The sequence below is a fragment of the Hyaloscypha bicolor genome (assembly GCF_002865645.1).
Source record: "Hyaloscypha bicolor E unplaced genomic scaffold K444scaffold_13, whole genome shotgun sequence".
NCBI lineage: Eukaryota > Fungi > Ascomycota > Leotiomycetes > Helotiales > Hyaloscyphaceae > Hyaloscypha > Hyaloscypha bicolor.
The window spans coordinates 325,631-343,039 of NW_020194515.1; the positions used below are offsets into that span (position 1 = coordinate 325,631).

General features: G+C 47.2%; 5 protein-coding genes across 5 annotated transcripts; 3 read left to right on the forward strand and 2 right to left on the reverse strand.

Moving 5' to 3' along the window:
- Positions 1–629: 629 nt before the first annotated feature.
- K444DRAFT_658766 (uncharacterized protein) lies at positions 630–2,488 on the reverse strand (the record flags this gene model as incomplete). Its single annotated transcript, XM_024886302.1, has 3 exons — positions 630–1,439; positions 1,493–1,667; positions 1,751–2,488. The coding sequence occupies 3 exons, from the start codon at positions 2,486–2,488 to the stop codon at positions 1,078–1,080; spliced, it is 1,275 nt and encodes a 424-aa protein (XP_024743347.1). The 3' UTR covers positions 630–1,077.
- A 296-nt stretch (positions 2,489–2,784) lies between these two features.
- Positions 2,785–5,547, forward strand: K444DRAFT_658767 (glycosyltransferase family 8 protein). Its single transcript, XM_024886303.1, has 7 exons — positions 2,785–2,922; positions 2,987–3,009; positions 3,066–3,177; positions 3,226–3,810; positions 3,861–4,168; positions 4,217–4,883; positions 4,933–5,547. Exons 1-7 carry the CDS (start codon positions 2,890–2,892, stop codon positions 5,248–5,250), a joined length of 2,046 nt encoding a protein of 681 aa, XP_024743348.1. The 5' UTR covers positions 2,785–2,889; the 3' UTR covers positions 5,251–5,547.
- Positions 5,548–7,943: 2,396 nt separating this feature from the next.
- On the forward strand, positions 7,944–10,183 carry K444DRAFT_579652 (xaa-Pro aminopeptidase-like protein I). The gene is made up of 6 exons (XM_024877672.1): positions 7,944–8,079; positions 8,130–8,170; positions 8,322–8,409; positions 8,537–9,489; positions 9,537–9,714; positions 9,766–10,183. Exons 1-6 carry the CDS (start codon positions 7,967–7,969, stop codon positions 10,013–10,015), a joined length of 1,623 nt encoding a protein of 540 aa, XP_024743349.1. The 5' UTR covers positions 7,944–7,966; the 3' UTR covers positions 10,016–10,183.
- A 3,186-nt stretch (positions 10,184–13,369) lies between these two features.
- Positions 13,370–14,159, forward strand: K444DRAFT_117454 (uncharacterized protein). The gene has a single exon (XM_024870367.1). The coding sequence runs from the start codon at positions 13,450–13,452 to the stop codon at positions 13,990–13,992; it is 543 nt and encodes a 180-aa protein (XP_024743350.1). The 5' UTR covers positions 13,370–13,449; the 3' UTR covers positions 13,993–14,159.
- Positions 14,160–14,383: 224 nt separating this feature from the next.
- K444DRAFT_516932 (DEAD-domain-containing protein) lies at positions 14,384–16,874 on the reverse strand (the record flags this gene model as incomplete). The annotated part of the gene is made up of 2 exons (XM_024873722.1): positions 14,384–15,136; positions 15,186–16,874. The coding sequence occupies 2 exons, from the start codon at positions 16,872–16,874 to the stop codon at positions 14,384–14,386; spliced, it is 2,442 nt and encodes an 813-aa protein (XP_024743351.1).
- Positions 16,875–17,409: the final 535 nt, after the last annotated feature.

Sequence of the window (17,409 nt, forward strand, 5' to 3'; positions counted from 1 at the left end):
CTACGGCCCTATCTTCCCGCTTGTTGGTCGTTGGCCACGTGTGAGAGCATCTGGCTTAGAGAAGATAAGGGTTTGGAGGGCTTGCACAAATGTCGCGCAGTGGCTTGCTTGTTTGTTGCTTTGATGGGTCGAAAATTCCCTAACACAAAATGGAGGGGAAATAGCATGGCCTGTGGTCTGATCTGTCCTGTTTTCCTTCGAATCCTTCTTCGGCGCGTAGACTTGACGAATAGCTGAGCAGTGTTAGCACAAGAAAAGTTGTTCCGAGTCTTGTGAAGGCTGCAACTAAGATTTGCGGTTTGTGGATGGAAGGATATCTCGAGAAGGCTCGCGGTAGAGACGAAATCCAACACTGATTTACAATATCCCAGCTCAAGTTGGACGTGTATATGTGATAGAACTTTGGTATGCTGGAAATTTCGAGACATTCAAGGGGAGTAGTGTTTAAACATACTATAATTCAGGTGTGCATTTAGGGAGGAAGCACTTGCAATGTCCAACTTGACTGGTACTTTGAAATGTGTGCCGCGCTTTCTGTTCCCAGCGAGGAAGGGATACCTAAGTGCTTAGCTTCGGCTATGTCACTCAATATGTAGAGCTTTGCGGTACATTGAGCTCGTGTTCACCGTCTCGAAACTAAGAGTGAATTATCTCCCTTTAAATTACACATCGACTTAATGTTCCATCGTACTTTCGTACATTGAATTTGATCTGAAGATTCCTAGAGTGAATCATGCTTTCAAAATCGGCCGTTATCCCATTTCAATTTGTGAGTGAATCTGAATTCTTCGTTGCAAATCGTGTCAATGTACCCAAGTACTTTGGTACAGTGATTGGACGCTCTCATCGAGTCTCCAATCGCTCTCCTGTAGTTTGGAGGTCTCAATGTATCGAGGGAATTGCGATGAGAAACAGAACCTCGCGGCCCAGGATCCACTTAGGTAAAGGGACCAAGAACTTGACACAATTTATTAATCTAATTGTACTAGACCGACCTCGTACATTGAGTGCTGTAGACTTCCACAGTCTGCCTCTCTGTCGTAAACATAATTCCACTATGCTTATTTGTTAAAGCTCTCAGGTAATTGGACCCCCAAGCGCAGCGAGCACATTATCGTAAGGCCCCATCATTACTTCTAACTCCCTCTGGATAGCATTCAACTGCGCCCCCAGAACCTTCGTGCTGACCCAATTCGAGATGCTCAATGCCATGAAGTGGTCGGGTCCAACGGGAGAGTAACGGAAATCAGAAAGGGTGAAGCGTGCGAGAATGTCGGCGCCCGTGCAATGAAAGCCAGGCTCTGAAAAGGGGGACTCGATCCCCACAATAGAGGGAGAGGGAGCCGGCCCATTACTGCTAGTGAACGTGAGAGAGTTTAGGGCGCGGAGGGTCGTCCAGCGGAACTTGGAGAGTAGGAACGTGGGGTTTGGGTCGTTGGCTGAGAGGGCGTTAGTGATAAATGATGCAGTAAGGGCGAGCAAAGGGGCTCACGAAGACATATAGTGAAGGCGTTTTTGCCATATAGAATTGGTGTTGTTTCTTCATTCACCTTCTTGCAGGTTCGAAGGATGGCGATAGGAGGATATGGGTTGTTTGTGGTGGATGAATCCGGTTTCTGGGAGCCAATGTCGATGACTTCAGGAGATGTCAGGAGAACATCGTAGATCTATACTTTGTCAGTATCGTATCACAGTGATCTTAGAGAGCTAGAAATGGGGTGAACGCTGCCAAGTACTTGGTCAGACATACGTGTACGCGAATTTCTACAGGCAAGTCCATAAAGTTGAAGAGACCCTTCGTCTGGATAGTGTTCGTCCTCGCTGATCCACCTTCCGCCAGGTGTTCCTCTCCGTAGCTCATGCTCTCCCTCCCCAGATCCATCGTCTCCGAGTCACGTGTCGAGCTTTGATGCAGCTTCTGCATGGACTCCATGCTTCGATAGAGGGGGTGTGGTGAGCTGCAGCGTTGCACGCAGCAATAAATGTGCTTTTTGTCGCGGGTGCAGACAGAGCTCGTATGAGTGCAGCAGAGATGTGCAGCGATACCGCGTGGGTGCCTGAGCAGAGACCGTTCTGCGCACCGTTGGCTGGCTGGTGTCTCAGAGTGTCTTCCAACCACCAACGGTTTTCTGGCCAGGCTGAAGCCTCGAGAAACTGCACTGCATCTGCCACTGCCCCTCGCTCGCTTCGAACTCCCCGATGGCCCGATGTGGCGGAGAATGCAGACAAAGTGCGATGCAGCAGCTATAATACCTTCTTGGATCCCATCATCCCACGCTGGCGCCGGAGGTCGGAGCAGAGCAGTCACACGGTGGACGAGCAGCTTCGAGACGCACCATGCGGAAAGGATATGCAAACGATTCGCGGGGTAGCTCTTGCCGCTGTGCGATGATAGGATGGATGGAAGCACTGCGCGGAGATGTCCAATGACACCGAGAACCAAGTTGGATGGAACTTTCAAACCCGCTTCTAGCGCAACGTCCGTCATAGGGAACCTTTGTGCCGTCTAAGGCTTGCACGAGAGCTCCAATCTTCAAATGTCCCACGACTATCTGGAACATCGACTTTCTCAAGCTTCAGATGTTCATTCTCTTCCTATTCCCGTCGCCCCCTTTCAAATCTGCCATGACGGTCTCTTCCAGCTGCAGCATGCACGCATTTTGAGTTTATGCGTCTGCCATTCCGTCCATCACCAGCCACGCACCACCCTCCCCTCCCTGATTTCGAGCTTCCCCCGCCAAGCGATCCATAATAACCGGTCCCGCCATCGCCCCAAGCTGCCGTCTTCTGCAATCTCCTTCCTCAACCACTTTGCTTTGGTCGTATTCTAGCCAGTGATTCGAGAAGAACTCCTTCTAGGAATCGTTACCTGGCAACAAGAAAGAAGCAATGGCTTCTGAAGGAGAAGATGTTTACGCGACGGTATGCGCTGCTCTGCTCCTGCCAACTTATGATACCTAGTCTAGTTACTGACGAATTGCTCTAGGTGCTTCTTTCGGACTCGTACCTGTAAGAAACCCACAATGCCTCCAGTACGCGGGAAAACATACTTACTGAAGCGTCAGACCCGGTGCGTTAGTGTTGGCACACAGCTTGAAAGATGCTGGCACGACCAAGAAAATAGCTGTGCTCGTCACCACCGACACTGTATCAGCAGATGCCATGGCTCAACTTCAAGTAAGAACCACAACAGTTCAAGCCCATTGATTTGTCTAATTCTTGCAGACTCTATTCGACTTCATCATTCCCGTCGAGCGAATTGTAAACGAATCCCAAGCAAACCTCTCTCTCATGGGTCGCCTCGACCTACATTCAACCTTTACAAAGATCGCATTATGGAAGCAGCTGCAATTTCGAAAGATAGTGTACATGGATGCCGATATGGTTGCTCTTCGTGCGCCAGATGAATTGTTTGATCTGTCACATCCATTTTCAGCAGCTCCAGATATCGGATGGCCTGATCTTTTCAATACTGGATTGCTGGTTTTGACACCCAATATGGGAGATTATTACGCGTTGCTTGCAATGGCACAACGGGGAATTTCTTTCGATGGCGCAGACCAAGGTCTATTGAATATGCACTTCAAAGACAATTTCAATCGCCTAAGCTTCACCTACAATGTAACTCCGTCGGCACACTACCAATACCTCCCAGCGTACCGGCATTTCCAGTCGAGTATTAGTGCGACCCACTTCATCGGCCAAAACAAGCCTTGGAACCAGGGAAGAGATGCAAACAGAGGCTCTACTCCGTATGACGAAATGGTTGGCAGATGGTGGGCAGTTTATGACCGACACTATCGAGAATCCGTGAGTGTGATCGTTTGTCCTCTCTTAGACATTTGATTAACATTGAACAGTCCGTGAGGAGCACCCCGGAAGGTGCATCAACAATTGTCCAGTATCATACGAAAGGCGAATTCCAACCCGTTGCCCCAGCGATTACGATTACACCAACACATCAGCCCGAAGAGAGCGACAGTGAGATATTCCACCCAAGCGCTGAACAACCTTTACATGAGACTATCGAAATCCCGGAAGAAGTGGAAGAAGCTTATGTTTCTCCAGTTCAAACGAATCTGGAGGCGGAGAGTCAACCAGAACCGGCGCCAGAACCTGAATACCACCCCGAACCCGAAATCACCTATGCTCCTTGGGATGCCAGCAGGTTAGTTGTACAGAGAATTCGTTGAAGTCTCATTCTGACAATAAACAGAGGCCCACCACCAGCAGACTCCATGCCAGAAGCCTCCAACTTCCCAGCAACTCATTATGACATGTCTGCAGATCCTACGCCATTCAAAGCCCCAGAACGGTATCCTGATCCACCAAAGGATATGTATTACGAAGTACCCAAGACCCCGACTTACCAAAAGCCAGCACCAATTTTCCCATGGGAGTTAAATGCACCTAGAGCGAGTCGAGTTTTTCCCGAAGATAATGATGTTGGTGTGCCAGAACCCCCAAGCCTTATCGACCCAGGCCCAGCGCCAACCGATGAAGAAAAACCTGAAGACAAAAGCGCACCAGTCACACCCACCACTCCAACCATCCAACTCACACCTGCTGATCCTTGGCAGACTTATACCCGTGGGAACGCCTGGGACGATATCCCTGAGATCGAGCGGTACATCGGAAGCTTGCAAAAGAATCGCAAGGGCAACATCCAAGTACTGCAGGGGTATGGCTCAGGTATAGCAGAAGTGTCCAGTCCGGGTGCCAGAAGGCAGAGCATGAAGCTCACGGACTTTCCATCAGAGCTTGAACGGCCCAGTTTGCCCGTTACCCCGGCTCCCATCCGCAGACCCAGCTTCTGGGGCGAAGAACGAGATGAAGATGGCGAGCTACCAGCTGCGGAAGGAGTACCTTCTCAGGAGGACTGGGTACTTCTATCAATCTTAATGCGTGAGGTCTTTTTCTTACTCTGTGCAGGATCCGGCGGTCCAACTGGAGCAGCTCGCGCGGCGCCAGTCGGACGTGTTAGCAAATAAGTTAGGCAAGGATGGTGTCCATCCGCGGGAAATCCCTCTGAGACCACTTCCTTACGGATCGGAGGGTGTTGCTTCTCCTACTTATGTTGCTCAAAGCCCTTCGGGTGGAGCAACGGGATTGGATTCTATGCCACGAACAAGAATCGAGGAACCAAGTTACAAAGGACCCTCCGCAATGTGGGAGAAGGATGAGACGTTTCCTTACAAGGAAACACCTGCAGGAGCGACCGAGGAGGAGAAGGATGTTCTCGAGAACTGAACCCGTAATGCCTAACGTTTATTGCTACGCAACTCATGTACAATTACCTTTCTCAGTCTTCATATTTGGCATCGATCTTTTTCTCTTCTCAGCAGGCATGGATCATTTGCATTAGCATATTGCGAGGCTTTTGCATTTTTCGTTTGTTGCATTTCATTGCATTGTTCCAACTGCATTTGAAGCTTGTTCCGGAATGGCAATGGTGGAATGTATTTAGGGGTGGTTGTGAAGATCGTTTGCGCAAATGTAGCTATCTGTCATATACCCTGCCGAATGAAGGATTTATATGCTGGTGCCAATCTCTTCGCTCGCGCTTCTTGATATTTGGTGATGTTTCCTGATGTGCATCCGCGCGGTGTACGACAAGAACGGCGGAATTCAATTTCCAATGTTCTACCCTAAGGTGGACCATTTCAGATACTTGCACTTCGAATGTTCCCTGAGTACTAGTTTATTCAAAGTCACCTTCTTCGATTGTCTCGGAATTGTTTGAATATCCGATTGCTAGCCCTCCCGAGTTTAAGTAAATGTACAACGTTGACTTGAGACCTTGAAAATTAGTAGCACATTTCCTGTCCACCACGAGGCATCTTATAAGATAAACTCGCTTCCCTTTTGGAAGGAAGCTAGGGCAGAAACGACTCGAAGCGAATGAAAAGGGCTCGCTTTTACCTACCCACTGTATCCTAATTGACCACAAGCTCAAGGAAAATACAGATTCGAGAGTCCTTTTTTATGTCAAGTACAATGTACGCGCTCAATTCTCCATCTTTTTAGCTCTCGTTACACCATCCACAGGCCGATGTCCCTGTCGTCCAACGGCAGCACCCACATTCTGGACCGCGAGCAAGCTCCATTGGCATCCCACACTCGCCGATTGCAAACTATGGCATATTATTTGCTGTTCAGAGAGCTGGTAGGACATCTGATATCGGATCTCACTTACGGGGTGACCGTTAACACAATTGAACCTTCTCGAAGTCAGTATTAATTGATCAGCAAGCGAAGGGGAAAAGTTGATCTATATTTCGAGAGTCTTTTCACTTGAAGGCATGTTTGAAACGGCAGGGAAACAGCGCAAAACAACTGGGAGATGAAATTTGAGCTCAGAGAATATCACGTACTATGTCCTGAGTGAGTTGCGATTCCGCCGCGACAGCTGACCATAGCAGCCTGCAAAGAGAGTCAACCATATTGTTCCAAGAAACTCCGCATTCTGACATTTCTGCTGGCACGGTTTTTTGGCACACGTCAAAAAGCCTTTCGCCACGGCAACAACATCGTTGGCTATCTTTAGGTCCAGCTGGGGAGCATGGCTATACTTTTGGAAGGTTCTCGAGAGTTTTGCGAAGTACAAGGTTGTCTCTAATGCAAGTCTTGGAAGATTCCCAGTTTTGCAAGTAGCAACGAAGGTTCTGCAGAGCTTGAAGAAATTCACGCACAGTTGCCCTAGGGCACCACCCGAGATCCTGACTGAAGAGCCAGTAGGTCCGATGCGAAGGGCTTGAGTGACAGTGACGAGACAAGTCAAATAGCAATATGCAACCTTTGCTTACACGGACGAGATGATTTACTTGAACCGCCGATTCTGAGGACCTTTCGATACCAACATCCAGCAGATGTTTCAAGAATTGGTCCAAGGCATGATTTGTATAACACCTATCAATGTTCAGCTACGGTTCAAACAGCTGGAGTTCTTAATTCACAACAATAATCGGTCACGATTCAGACATTGACTCCAGTAAAACTCTCATCAAATGAACACCCAAAAAAGATTTTCCTGTGCCAGGAGGGCCTTGGGTCTGTGCGAATTCACGAGTGAGGGCGGCAATCACAGCTTAGTATTGGCCAAGATCGAGAGAGGTCCGACTTTTGACAAGGTCAATAACTTCAATATCGTCTGGCGATGAACTGGGATCGATCAACACGTCAAGTCCATTCCCATCCGTCAAAATTGACCTCAAGGAATACTTGACGTCCATACCGGGAGCGTACAATGGCGGCGGAATGTTGAGAATGGGGTCGTTGTCCAAAGTACCCATTTGATCCGGAAGAATCCACTGCCGGAATGGCAATCGGTTCAGTCGGTACATTGACTAGAGACTTTCCAGGATGGGAATGGAGTTTGCAAAGATAACATCAAGGAAGCTCTATGAGCAGACTATGTGTGTTCTGGCAACTGAGTTGAAGTGTGCTTTCTTGGTTTGCCGTTGAGGCTTTCACTGACCGTCGACCCAGAACTTTCACCTCCAGTTGGTTGTCAATTGGTGTCATACAATCGCGTTAGAAGAAGGGATTTGCACTCTTTCCGTTGCTACTTCGTCATTGCACTTCCACTTGGAGACAAAGGGGATCATCATATTGCCACAGGCCCGCTCAAAGTTCCAGAGACTTCACTCTCTCGATGCAATAAGGAGCAAAAGGGTGGGATCGTCTCTTTCTGAATGCCAAAAAGCTCGGCCATTGAGCAGATAGACACCGTCCATGTGGCTTCACAGCGTGTCCCTTGGTATGACACAACACTACACTGCAGCTGCTGGAGAAGATGTTGAAGGTTAAAGTGAACGGTAGTCGTCACCGCTGTGGAGAGGCAAGCGAGCCAGTGATGCCTGTGGCTCCTTCCCAAAGGGGACTAGCGGTGATGGCCCGGCCTCTGATGCCAACCTCCTCCATTATCCAATTGCATCAACAATCACGCATTGAACCGACAATCAGTATGGACAAATTACAATCAGCGATGGGTTCAATGGAGGTGAAGGATTTGGGGGACAGACCGTCCTCCAGGTCAAGTGGTTGCAGCATAGTCCTCGAGGAATTTGAGGACCTAGTGTAAGCATTGGAGTCCTGCACCTCATCGAGTGTTGACCAATTATTGCCAGTTCCGTAAACCTCAAGCCGAAGTTCAAAGAGAAATATCCGGGTCAGTAGCAAATGCCCTTTCAAGAGAGTTGCATTCTACGGCGCTTCAAGAGTGGATAATGTCTTCCGGGACAGAATGTCCCACTTTCGCACTTTGATTTCTCACTTACTGCCCAATTTTAAGGAGACTTATTGATATTTCTCTTTTGCAGCAAAGCCACACGCCCAGTTGGTGGCCCAGAAGCTCCGAGTCAAATCTGGCCTAATTTACCTTCCCGGCCTTCGGGAGGAAAGTTATGAGTAACCAACCTATTTCTTTGTCCTATATCCCGAGCTCCTCACCTCACTGTTCGGGAAGATGTTTCATGCACCCGGCTCGCTCCTCGCACTCTCCTCCTAAAGAAACACGTTGCTAATTTGATGGTAGAGATTCAGACATGCCCGTCCATTGGCGCCAGCGTCGATATTTCTATTACATGAGCGGCATAAATTTTCCTGGATCTGTTGTCACTTATGACATTCATCGAGATTCGCTTTATGCATGGATTCCACCGCCAAACACTGGAAGCCTCGTCATCTTCAACGGACAAGTACCGAGTATCAAAGAGGTCAAAGCTGAATATGACTTCGATGATGTACGGTACATCACTACTTTGGGTGACTACTTGACCAAATTCGTTCACTACAATCAAAGAGATAAGATCTATCAGCTTCATCATTATCAAACACCCAAAAATGTGGCACGAGAAGCGATTTTGATCGATGGCAGACGGTCTTACTTGCGAGAATTCCCTTTTGAGTTCACAAAGTTGAAGCCGGCCATGAACGCTGCACGAGCTATCAAGGATCCTTACGAAATCAGGATGATTCGAAAAGCGAATGCGATTAGTGCCGAAGCTCACATCAATGTCCTGAAAGGGATCAGATACTTCGATAACGAAGCTGAAATTGAAGCAATCTTCATGGCGACCTGCGTTTCCGAACAGGCCAAGGAACAACCTTATGGTATAATCGCCGGATCTGGGCCAAATGCAAGTATTTTGCATTACGTTGCGAATAATGAGCCACTGAAGGGACGACAACTTGTTTGCCTTGATGCAGGAGCCGAATGGAAATGTTATGCTTCCGATGTCACCAGGACCTTTCCCATCTCTGGTCAGTTCAGTTCTGAGGCAAAGGAAATATACGACTTGGTTGCAGAGATGCAAGAAACCTGTATCGCAATGATCAAACCTGGTGTTGACTTTGGGACTATCGTGATAAATGCAGTCAAAGTCGCTATTGAAGGGCTCGTAAAACTGTGCCTCCTGCAAAACGGAAGCTCGGAGGAACTCTTGCTGTCTGGTGCTTGGCGAGCTTTCTTCCCCCATGGTCTTGGGCGTGAGACTTTTCCCCTTCCAACCATGTGCATTTTCTGACTCTTCTAGATCATGTTGGACTCGAGGTTCACGATGTTGGGGATGGAAGTGACCGACTCAATCTCCTCTCCGGGCAAAAGTCGGTCAATCCTTGGATCTCGGCTTATTTGAAGGAAGACTTGGATCCTATCATGTCTACTGGGACGACTCTCTTGCCGAATATGGTGATCACCATCGAGCCCGGAATGTAAGTTGATCTGATCATTTATTCCATTCTGATTCTAACTATGTGTGGCAGCTACTTCTCTCGATATGCCTTAGAAGATCTCTTCTTGAAGGATACTCGGTATGCGAAATTCATCAACAAGGACTTGCTCGACAAGTACTATCCTATTGGTGGTGTGAGAATTGAGGATGATATTCTTGTCACCGAGGACGGCTATGAGAATCTGACTACGGCCCCGAAAGGCGACGAAGCTCTGAAGATCATCAATGAATACAAGGAGACGATAGCGGAGAAGAAACAGAAGAAGGGTTGGCTCTGGTAAGTTCCGCGGTTTCTGTGAGATTATTATAGAGGCTCGCTAGCCAGGGCGTGGGATATAATTCGCAACCCACCACAGCACAGCAGTCAATATGGATTTTCGACTTCGCAATCACTTCTTTTTATATAGGGCAAGAAAACTCTTCTTCAAGCCATCAGGCTTCCTTGCGGCCTAAGTATACATCTGCAAGTTGTAATATTCATCTCCGGGTCATTGCACTGTTTCATTGAACTCGTTCTAAATTTCCCTTTGGTTCAATGTACTATTTCTCTGTAGGGCATTGTTCTGTTTCTCTCTGGGTCAATATTATTGCACTTCGTTTCCTTTCTTGTTAGTAGATTGCCAACCATCACCAACAACAGTTTCATTATTGAAGGAAGCACTGGAACATCCGGCGAGTGGGTAAAGGACCGATACGATTCCTTATTGCGTAGTGCTGTCGCTGCCCGAACAGTAATTCAATCCGCTAGCTTTTTCCCCAAAGCGGCAGTAGCGAAGTCGATGATAGGGTTGTTTAGTTAGGATTGTAATTTTCTCTTTGGTCGCACCTTCTCTCCTCGAGCATCACAGCCTCGATCACAACTACCGCAACCGCTGAAAATGACAAGCAAGACTGATGCAACCGCTCTGGCCTCTGCCCGAAATTCTCCTGCCAGTCTTGAACAATGATCTCCTCCGAACTCCCAATCTACAACTCCTGTCTTGGACATGGAGCACATGCTAACCCTCACTGATCTACAGGATTCAGTAACTAACTGGTGGTAAATATAAGTAGAGCAAGGAACATAGCACAAGAGCTTCTTAGGAAATTGAGCTGATAGATTTAGTATTGCTAGTCAAAGAGGTAATGCTGCTGCTGGACCCAGTAAGAATCACCCACTTTCTTTGGTACATTCGCTTCTCCTTTATTGCACAATGTACTCAAGGAGTTGGTTCATTAATGTCTGTGACCTGGATAATTGTTCCTGGTTTCCATGCACATTGCGACTGCCTTTCTTGTTAATGTCTCAGGGCTTTCTGGGACACTGCTTCTAGCATTCTCTTGAGCTTTCAGCTAATATTTTTTTCTTTAGCGATTACAGTGCTATCAGATCTTGCCGTGTTCACATTGCTTCTATTGGAGCTCAGACGAAATATCTGGAGAGAAGCCTGTCAAGCCCGAAGACCAATCATCCTCGAAATCACCTAGGAAATGTTTTACCAACACGTCGTCTCATTGTCGTGAAGCAAGAGTTGAACTCATCAGAACATATTTCGTCTTAGACGCTGCGAAAACTGGTGTTGCGATCTATATTGACCTTCCATCGGATATCCTTTTTGTTCATAAGGACATGCGGTCAGATTGAACAACAACACCCTTCTGCGAAATTTTTTGGATGAAGTGACGCCTTGGATGAATCCGGTATTGGATCTTTCTGTCATCAGGAATCTGGCGAGTGATTTCTGGGTGATGAATCGGGCATGGATAGACCTTTCATCACTTAGTTGTCTCCCCTCCGTCCATAACTTCTCTATTGTCATGACCAGTCAGTCGTCACCGTTAGCCAACCATCCTAGCTCAGCAATGGCAACCCGGCCGTTGTCCCTGGACAACCTATACGATATGGGGTTTCAGCTACAGGGCATTGAGACGGCAGTTACGAGGTATCGGGGCGTGTCCCCGGCGGATCCTTGGTTCCCATCGCAAGTAGATGGGATTGAAAATTTGGTCACAACCTTCATTCCTGGCGGACTTGTCTCTCTTCATCAGATGGATCCTACCTGGCAAATGCCAGCATTCGACTCCATTGTACTAAAGAGCAAATGAACAATGGAGAGGGAAGGAGGGTTGATTGTAGCCTGGAAAGCCGGAACATTGGGAGATGGAGGGGGTGGAGAATATTCTACAAGAATTGGAATAATGAGATAATGGAAGTTCACGATATCTATATCTCTATTGTTCGATGCACAAGCTATAAATAGAAGCTCTCAAATGGACAAGTGTCCTGCTCGAAGTCAGTACAACGAGTTGAATTTGAGCCGGATTGTTCCAGAAAGTCCCTGCATATCAAGGACAGAAGGGTTTTAATTGTTTTAAACAATTCCTAGACATTGAGTTGCATATTGGGGTGCGGTTATTCTTGAATTGGAACATCAGAATTATAGAGAAGTAAATTTGTTATTAGGAGTACAGTAGGACTGACCTGGCTTATTGTTTGAGTGGACGTGGTGTATTGATAGCCTTCATGGAGAATTACTTTCAAAGGCTGTTTCACACTGCATAATTTGAATATACAATAGAGGTACAAAAGCTTTAATGTAGCCAAGAAGCTCTCGCCGTACCCTTGTTCTTTGGGAGCTAGAGTTTAAAGATGCATAGAGGTGACACCTACTAAGGCTTTACAGTTTTGGCTATAGTTGTACAGTACTCCTCTGGGACATTATACCAAGCTAGATGGCTCAGCTTGTGGCTGTTGTCGATCTAAAAATATAGTGATTGAGGCATAACGCTCGCGAGTTCCTCTTTTGGGAAGAGATGTGGCTCATGGACCTGAACAGCTGTCTCTCGTCCAAGCCGCTCTCTCATTGACCGGGATAGCATCGTTAGTCGCTTTCCACCGTTAAAAGCGAATGTTCGACTTTCTTGTGACGTAATTTCCTCCTCCTAATAATACAAACTTCAGACTACCACATACATCCCGCCATCTACAAGCATAATGGCAAACGCCAAGCAAGAACCGACACTGGCGGACGCTTTCGAAGCATGGTACAGTACTCGATGAAGGCACCTTGGCTTACGATCAGGTTCAATTCATCTATTGCGAGGGATACAATGGCTGATATCTTTGGCTGAAATAGAAACTCTCATATCTCAATGGACCCAAGGCGGCCAAACGAATGGAGCCCATATCGATTCAACAAAGCGGCCTTTCTAATCAAGACGATACCTCGCATCCAGTGTGTCAAATGAATAGAGTAGAATAGAATAACGGCCGTTACTCTTATTTTATTCATATATTATTCAAGTTATTCATGAATAATCATGAATAATTTGAATGACGCACGTGATCTATGCACGTGATTGAGCTAGCCTAATCGGGTAGGGCTTCCGGGGGGGCCCGCACCTAGCGCCACCTCGCTACCCAATCAGGTGGTAGTAGCGCTTGGTAAGCGGATCGAACGTTAGCGATAATCAGTTTATATATTATAGAAAATCTGCATTTAAGTAGCCTTATATAAGTATTAGCTTAGCTTATATAAGGCTGCTTAATAAATACCTTAGTTTCTTTTTTTAAATTTAAATATATGTCAATTTACTATAATTAATTGACTTTCACGTGACTTTCACGTGGTTATTCATGGTTATTCATGTTATTCATGAATAATTATTCTATTTTACTCAAATTATTTAAGATATTCGTTACTCTTATTTTATTCAAGTTATTCATGAATTATTCATGAATAACTCGAATAACTTGAATAATCCTTTGACACACTGCTCGCATCAGACGTTCACGCTCTTCCCCAAGCTAGCCACTAAAATATTTCTGAAAATCTGGAACTATTCTCAGCCAGTAGCTTCAGTCGTCGAGCTGATTTGTAAACCCTGCTGCGGACGATCTTCTATTTCCCAGCTACCGGCCCAAGTCCTTCTGCATGTCTGTCGAAAATCCCGTGTTGAGACTTTGAAGATTTACCGGCTAGCGTTGCGTGGCTCAGATCATCCAACACCGGAGCAATGGGATGCGGACTATCGCCGACCAATATACATTAATCCGACCCTCGACGCCCTGTTCATTCGATGGTTCGGTTACTCATTCTTCCTGGAAGAGCTGACTGAAGCGTTTCATGACGACTTGTTGAGAATTCTGAATAATCTGGCCCCGGATACCAAGTATATGAAGGATGCTTTGGTGTTCAAAAGTGGCACTGCGCTCGATCCCCTGAAGTTTTTCCACAGTCTTGGCCACGTCAGTACGCAGTTGGGGACAGTCGGTTGAAAGTGCCATTTACTTTCACTCCCCCATATGGTATTGAACAACGAAGACGGCCACGCCTACCAGCACCTGCGGAGGTCAGAATTTCCCTGTACTTACCAGAACATCGCGACTTCGCTGAAGGACCTGGCTGCGTGCCAGGAGATCGGCACCCAGAGCTTCAGCCGGGCGAAGACCGTGTTTAGGCACTTGAGGAACCCCTAGACTACTGGTGTAGCGAGGCGGACAAAGTTTCGGTCGCGAACAATAATTGGAAGGCCCCCGAGCTTAGATACGGAGGGCTGAGACGTGGTTGAGAATTGTCTTTGTGATTGATGAAAAAGATTGGGCACCTATCATGTAGCGAATCCAGTTGGCTGAGAAACCAGGGAGATGGGATTCTGGCTCACACTGTCTACCGTTTCTTACCAAACTTCCCACCCTTACTCATCTTTGAAACGGGTTTACCACCCCGGACTTTCTTCTTGCCCTTTTCTTCCTTCTTGGCTTTGTCTAGTGCCCCCTTCCCATCCCTCTCGGCTCGGCCTTTCTTCCAGACTTTTCCTCCCATCCTGGCATCTCTATCATCCAATTTCTTCTTGTCCTTATTGCTCAGCTTGCCGCCCTTTTTCTTGATCACGCTTTCCACACCATTCAATTCCGCTCTCCCGGCCTTCTGAGCAGCTTTCTTCTCTTGCTCACTCTCAAACCACGTTCTCCTCGGTCTACCCTTAATTTCATCTTCATGAACGATGATGTTCTCTCCTTTCCTGACTTGCATTTCCGCCTGCGCAAGCTGCTTATCCTCTTTCTCCTCCTTCAAGATCCCCTCAATTTCATCTTCCATAGCGTCAACTTTATCAGACCACTTATCCGCTTCAGAAGCTTCGATGACTCGACTGACAATCTTGGCCCCTTGGGCCCGGCCACTCTTAACTGCTGCTTTGACGATCTTGCGATCTGGCTCAGCGGCCAAGGTGCATGCACGACCTTGACGTCCAGCACGAGCTGTTCGTCCGACTCTGTGGAGGTAGATTTCGTGGGATTGTGGGGCCTCGTAGTTGATGACTGTATCCACACCTTTGATATCGAGACCTCTGGAGGCGAGATCGGTGGCTAGGAGAAATGACGATTTGCTGTCTCGGAAAGCTTCTACACTTGTGATACGCTGTCGAATAGTCAGTGGAGGTAATAGTAGGATAAAAGGAGCTACGTACCTGCTCTTGGCTCATGCTACCATGCAATTCGGTAGCTTTCAGACCAGAAAGTCCAAAGATCACTCGTGCTCTGTGGGTCTCCTTCTTTTGACGAAAGAAAACAATGACTCGATCAGTATAGATATTGGCGCAGAGATACAGTAAGTAGCCCATACGCTTCGTTTCCCGTCCTGGCCGAAGACGAATAAACTCTTGGATCAAGGTCCCAACAGTCTGCTTTTGTGCATCAACTAGTAATCTAACAGGTCGATTGAGACCTACTCGAATGAGGTTGTCGACAGAAGAAGTCATAGTCGCAGAAAACAACATTGTTTGCCTTGACTTAGGGATTGTAGTCAAGATTTCGTTCAACTCGTCCGCAAATCCAGCCTCAAGCATTCGATCAGCCTCATCAAGCACCAAGATCTCGAGAGTATCCACTGTAAAGCTTGCCGAATTGCGCATATGATCAATGAATCGACCTGGTGTTGCAATAATAACATCCGGGCGAAGCCGCAATTCTGCTTCTTGAACCTTTAGACTCAAACCACCAACTGCCAAACAGAATTTGATATCGGTATGACTTGCGAGTTTCGTAGCGACAGCATGGCATTGGATTGCCAATTCACGAGTAGGCATGAGAATGACAACTCTGCTTGTTGGGACTTTCTTAGGCCGATATAGAAGGCGCTCAAGAATTGGAACAATGAATGCTGCAGTCTTCCCGGAACCAGTGACAGCTCCACCAACCACATCTTTTCCTAGTAGAGCCACTGGTATGGTCTTGGCTTGAATAGGTGTTGGCTGTGAAAATCCGACTGCAGCAAGTCCACGGAGAATCGGTCTAGATAACGGCATGCCTTGGAAAGAACTAGAAATTGCAGCTTTGGCACCCTTGGCAGGCTTCTCTTCAGGAGCAAAGAAAGCTTCTCGGCGAGCTGCCTCTTCAAGATCTTCGTCCTTTTCGTCCTCATCTGAAGAGCCTTCTGCAGCTATATCGTCTGGGTGAGGAGCTGGGCTAGCCACTGATTCGATGTCATTTCCTTCTTGGCCATCTGCATCTTCATCGTCGAATCCTTCGGCCTCGTTCTCGTCGCCAGACTCTTCCTCATCAGAAGCAACTCCCATACCAAAGCCATCTTCAGCCATAAATTCGTCTTCTTCATCACCAAACTGTAGTCCATCTACTTCATCCTCAGATTTTTCTGCCTGGCTGTCACTGCCACTCTCAGCGTCGTGCTTCTCAATGTCTGCCTTTCCTATTTCAATCTTTCCCTCGCCTCTCTTCTCCCTCCTCCTCGCAATAATTTCGTCGATATCCACTACCTTCTTATCACCACCTACCCCATTCTCCAAGCCCTTCCTCACACCGTCAAAACCCCAGCCGTCGAACTCTTCTATGGCTCCATCATTGCCGTCTTCCAACACGAACTCGAAATCTGAGTCCATAGCCCCATCATCCTCATCATTTGCGCCCCATATGCCCTCTTCCCCTTCTTCGTCCTCTGGCTTCCGCTTCCCCTTCCCCTTCCCCGCCTTCTTGTTCTTCACCGAAGCAGAATTCGAGGGTTCGTTTTCACGTTTGCGTTTCTTGGAGGATGGTTTGGGAGACGAAGCGATTTCTTCTTCTTCGGGAACGTTATTATCTTCATTGTCTGAGATCGTGAGAATGAAACCATCCTCCGCATTTCGTTTCGTAGAGGGCGCCATGTTGGATTGCTGCGCCTAGAACTGTGATGAGATTGAAGGTTTGTTCCCAGAAACTAAACATTTTTTCTCACCGCCTGGCAAAATCGCCAAACCGGGAAATACTTTTTAAATGTGGGGTACATCGTAGTCATTTCACAAGGTCACATTTTTTACTTCATGTCCAGATTTTCTGAATTTTATTCTATTGCTCTAAGTACAGGCTGCACCCTCTCTATGGCAGAAATGAAATGGGGAATCTTTTTGTGCAGCATAGCCATCCACCATTCGACTCCTGAACGGAACCATGCAATGATTTGTCCAGAGAGCGCCTCATAATATCACGGAAAGAAAAGAAATCAACTATGCGCTCAACATCCCGAACGAGCATCGCTAATTAGCTGAAGCGTTGACAAGCAGCATCAAATGCATCATCAAGTGTTGCTGAGAGGCGCAGCGTCGAAATCGTCGAGAGGAAAATAAGCATTGGAAAGAAGAGAATCTGAGGCTTGCTCAAGTGCTGCGAGGCAATGACTGAGGTAAGAGCCAGATGAGAGAA

Excerpts from the sequence above, each read along its gene's own strand:
- K444DRAFT_658767 (XM_024886303.1), top strand. The coding sequence starts at position 2,890 with ATGGCTTCTGAAGGAGAAGATGTTTACGCGACG. Across the intron at positions 4,169-4,216 it reads GCTCCTTGGGATGCCAGCAG|AGGCCCACCACCAGCAGACT; the intron begins GTTAGTTGTACA and ends GACAATAAACAG. Across the intron at positions 4,884-4,932 it reads TACCTTCTCAGGAGGACTGG|GATCCGGCGGTCCAACTGGA; the intron begins GTACTTCTATCA and ends TACTCTGTGCAG.
- K444DRAFT_579652 (XM_024877672.1), top strand. The coding sequence starts at position 7,967 with ATGGACAAATTACAATCAGCGATGGGTTCAATGGAGGTGAAGGATTTG. Across the intron at positions 8,410-8,536 it reads CTTCGGGAGGAAAGTTATGA|AGATTCAGACATGCCCGTCC; the intron begins GTAACCAACCTA and ends ATTTGATGGTAG. Across the intron at positions 9,490-9,536 it reads CTTCCCCCATGGTCTTGGGC|ATCATGTTGGACTCGAGGTT; the intron begins GTGAGACTTTTC and ends TGACTCTTCTAG.
- K444DRAFT_117454 (XM_024870367.1), top strand. The coding sequence starts at position 13,450 with ATGAATAACTCGAATAACTTGAATAATCCTTTGACACACTGCTCGCAT.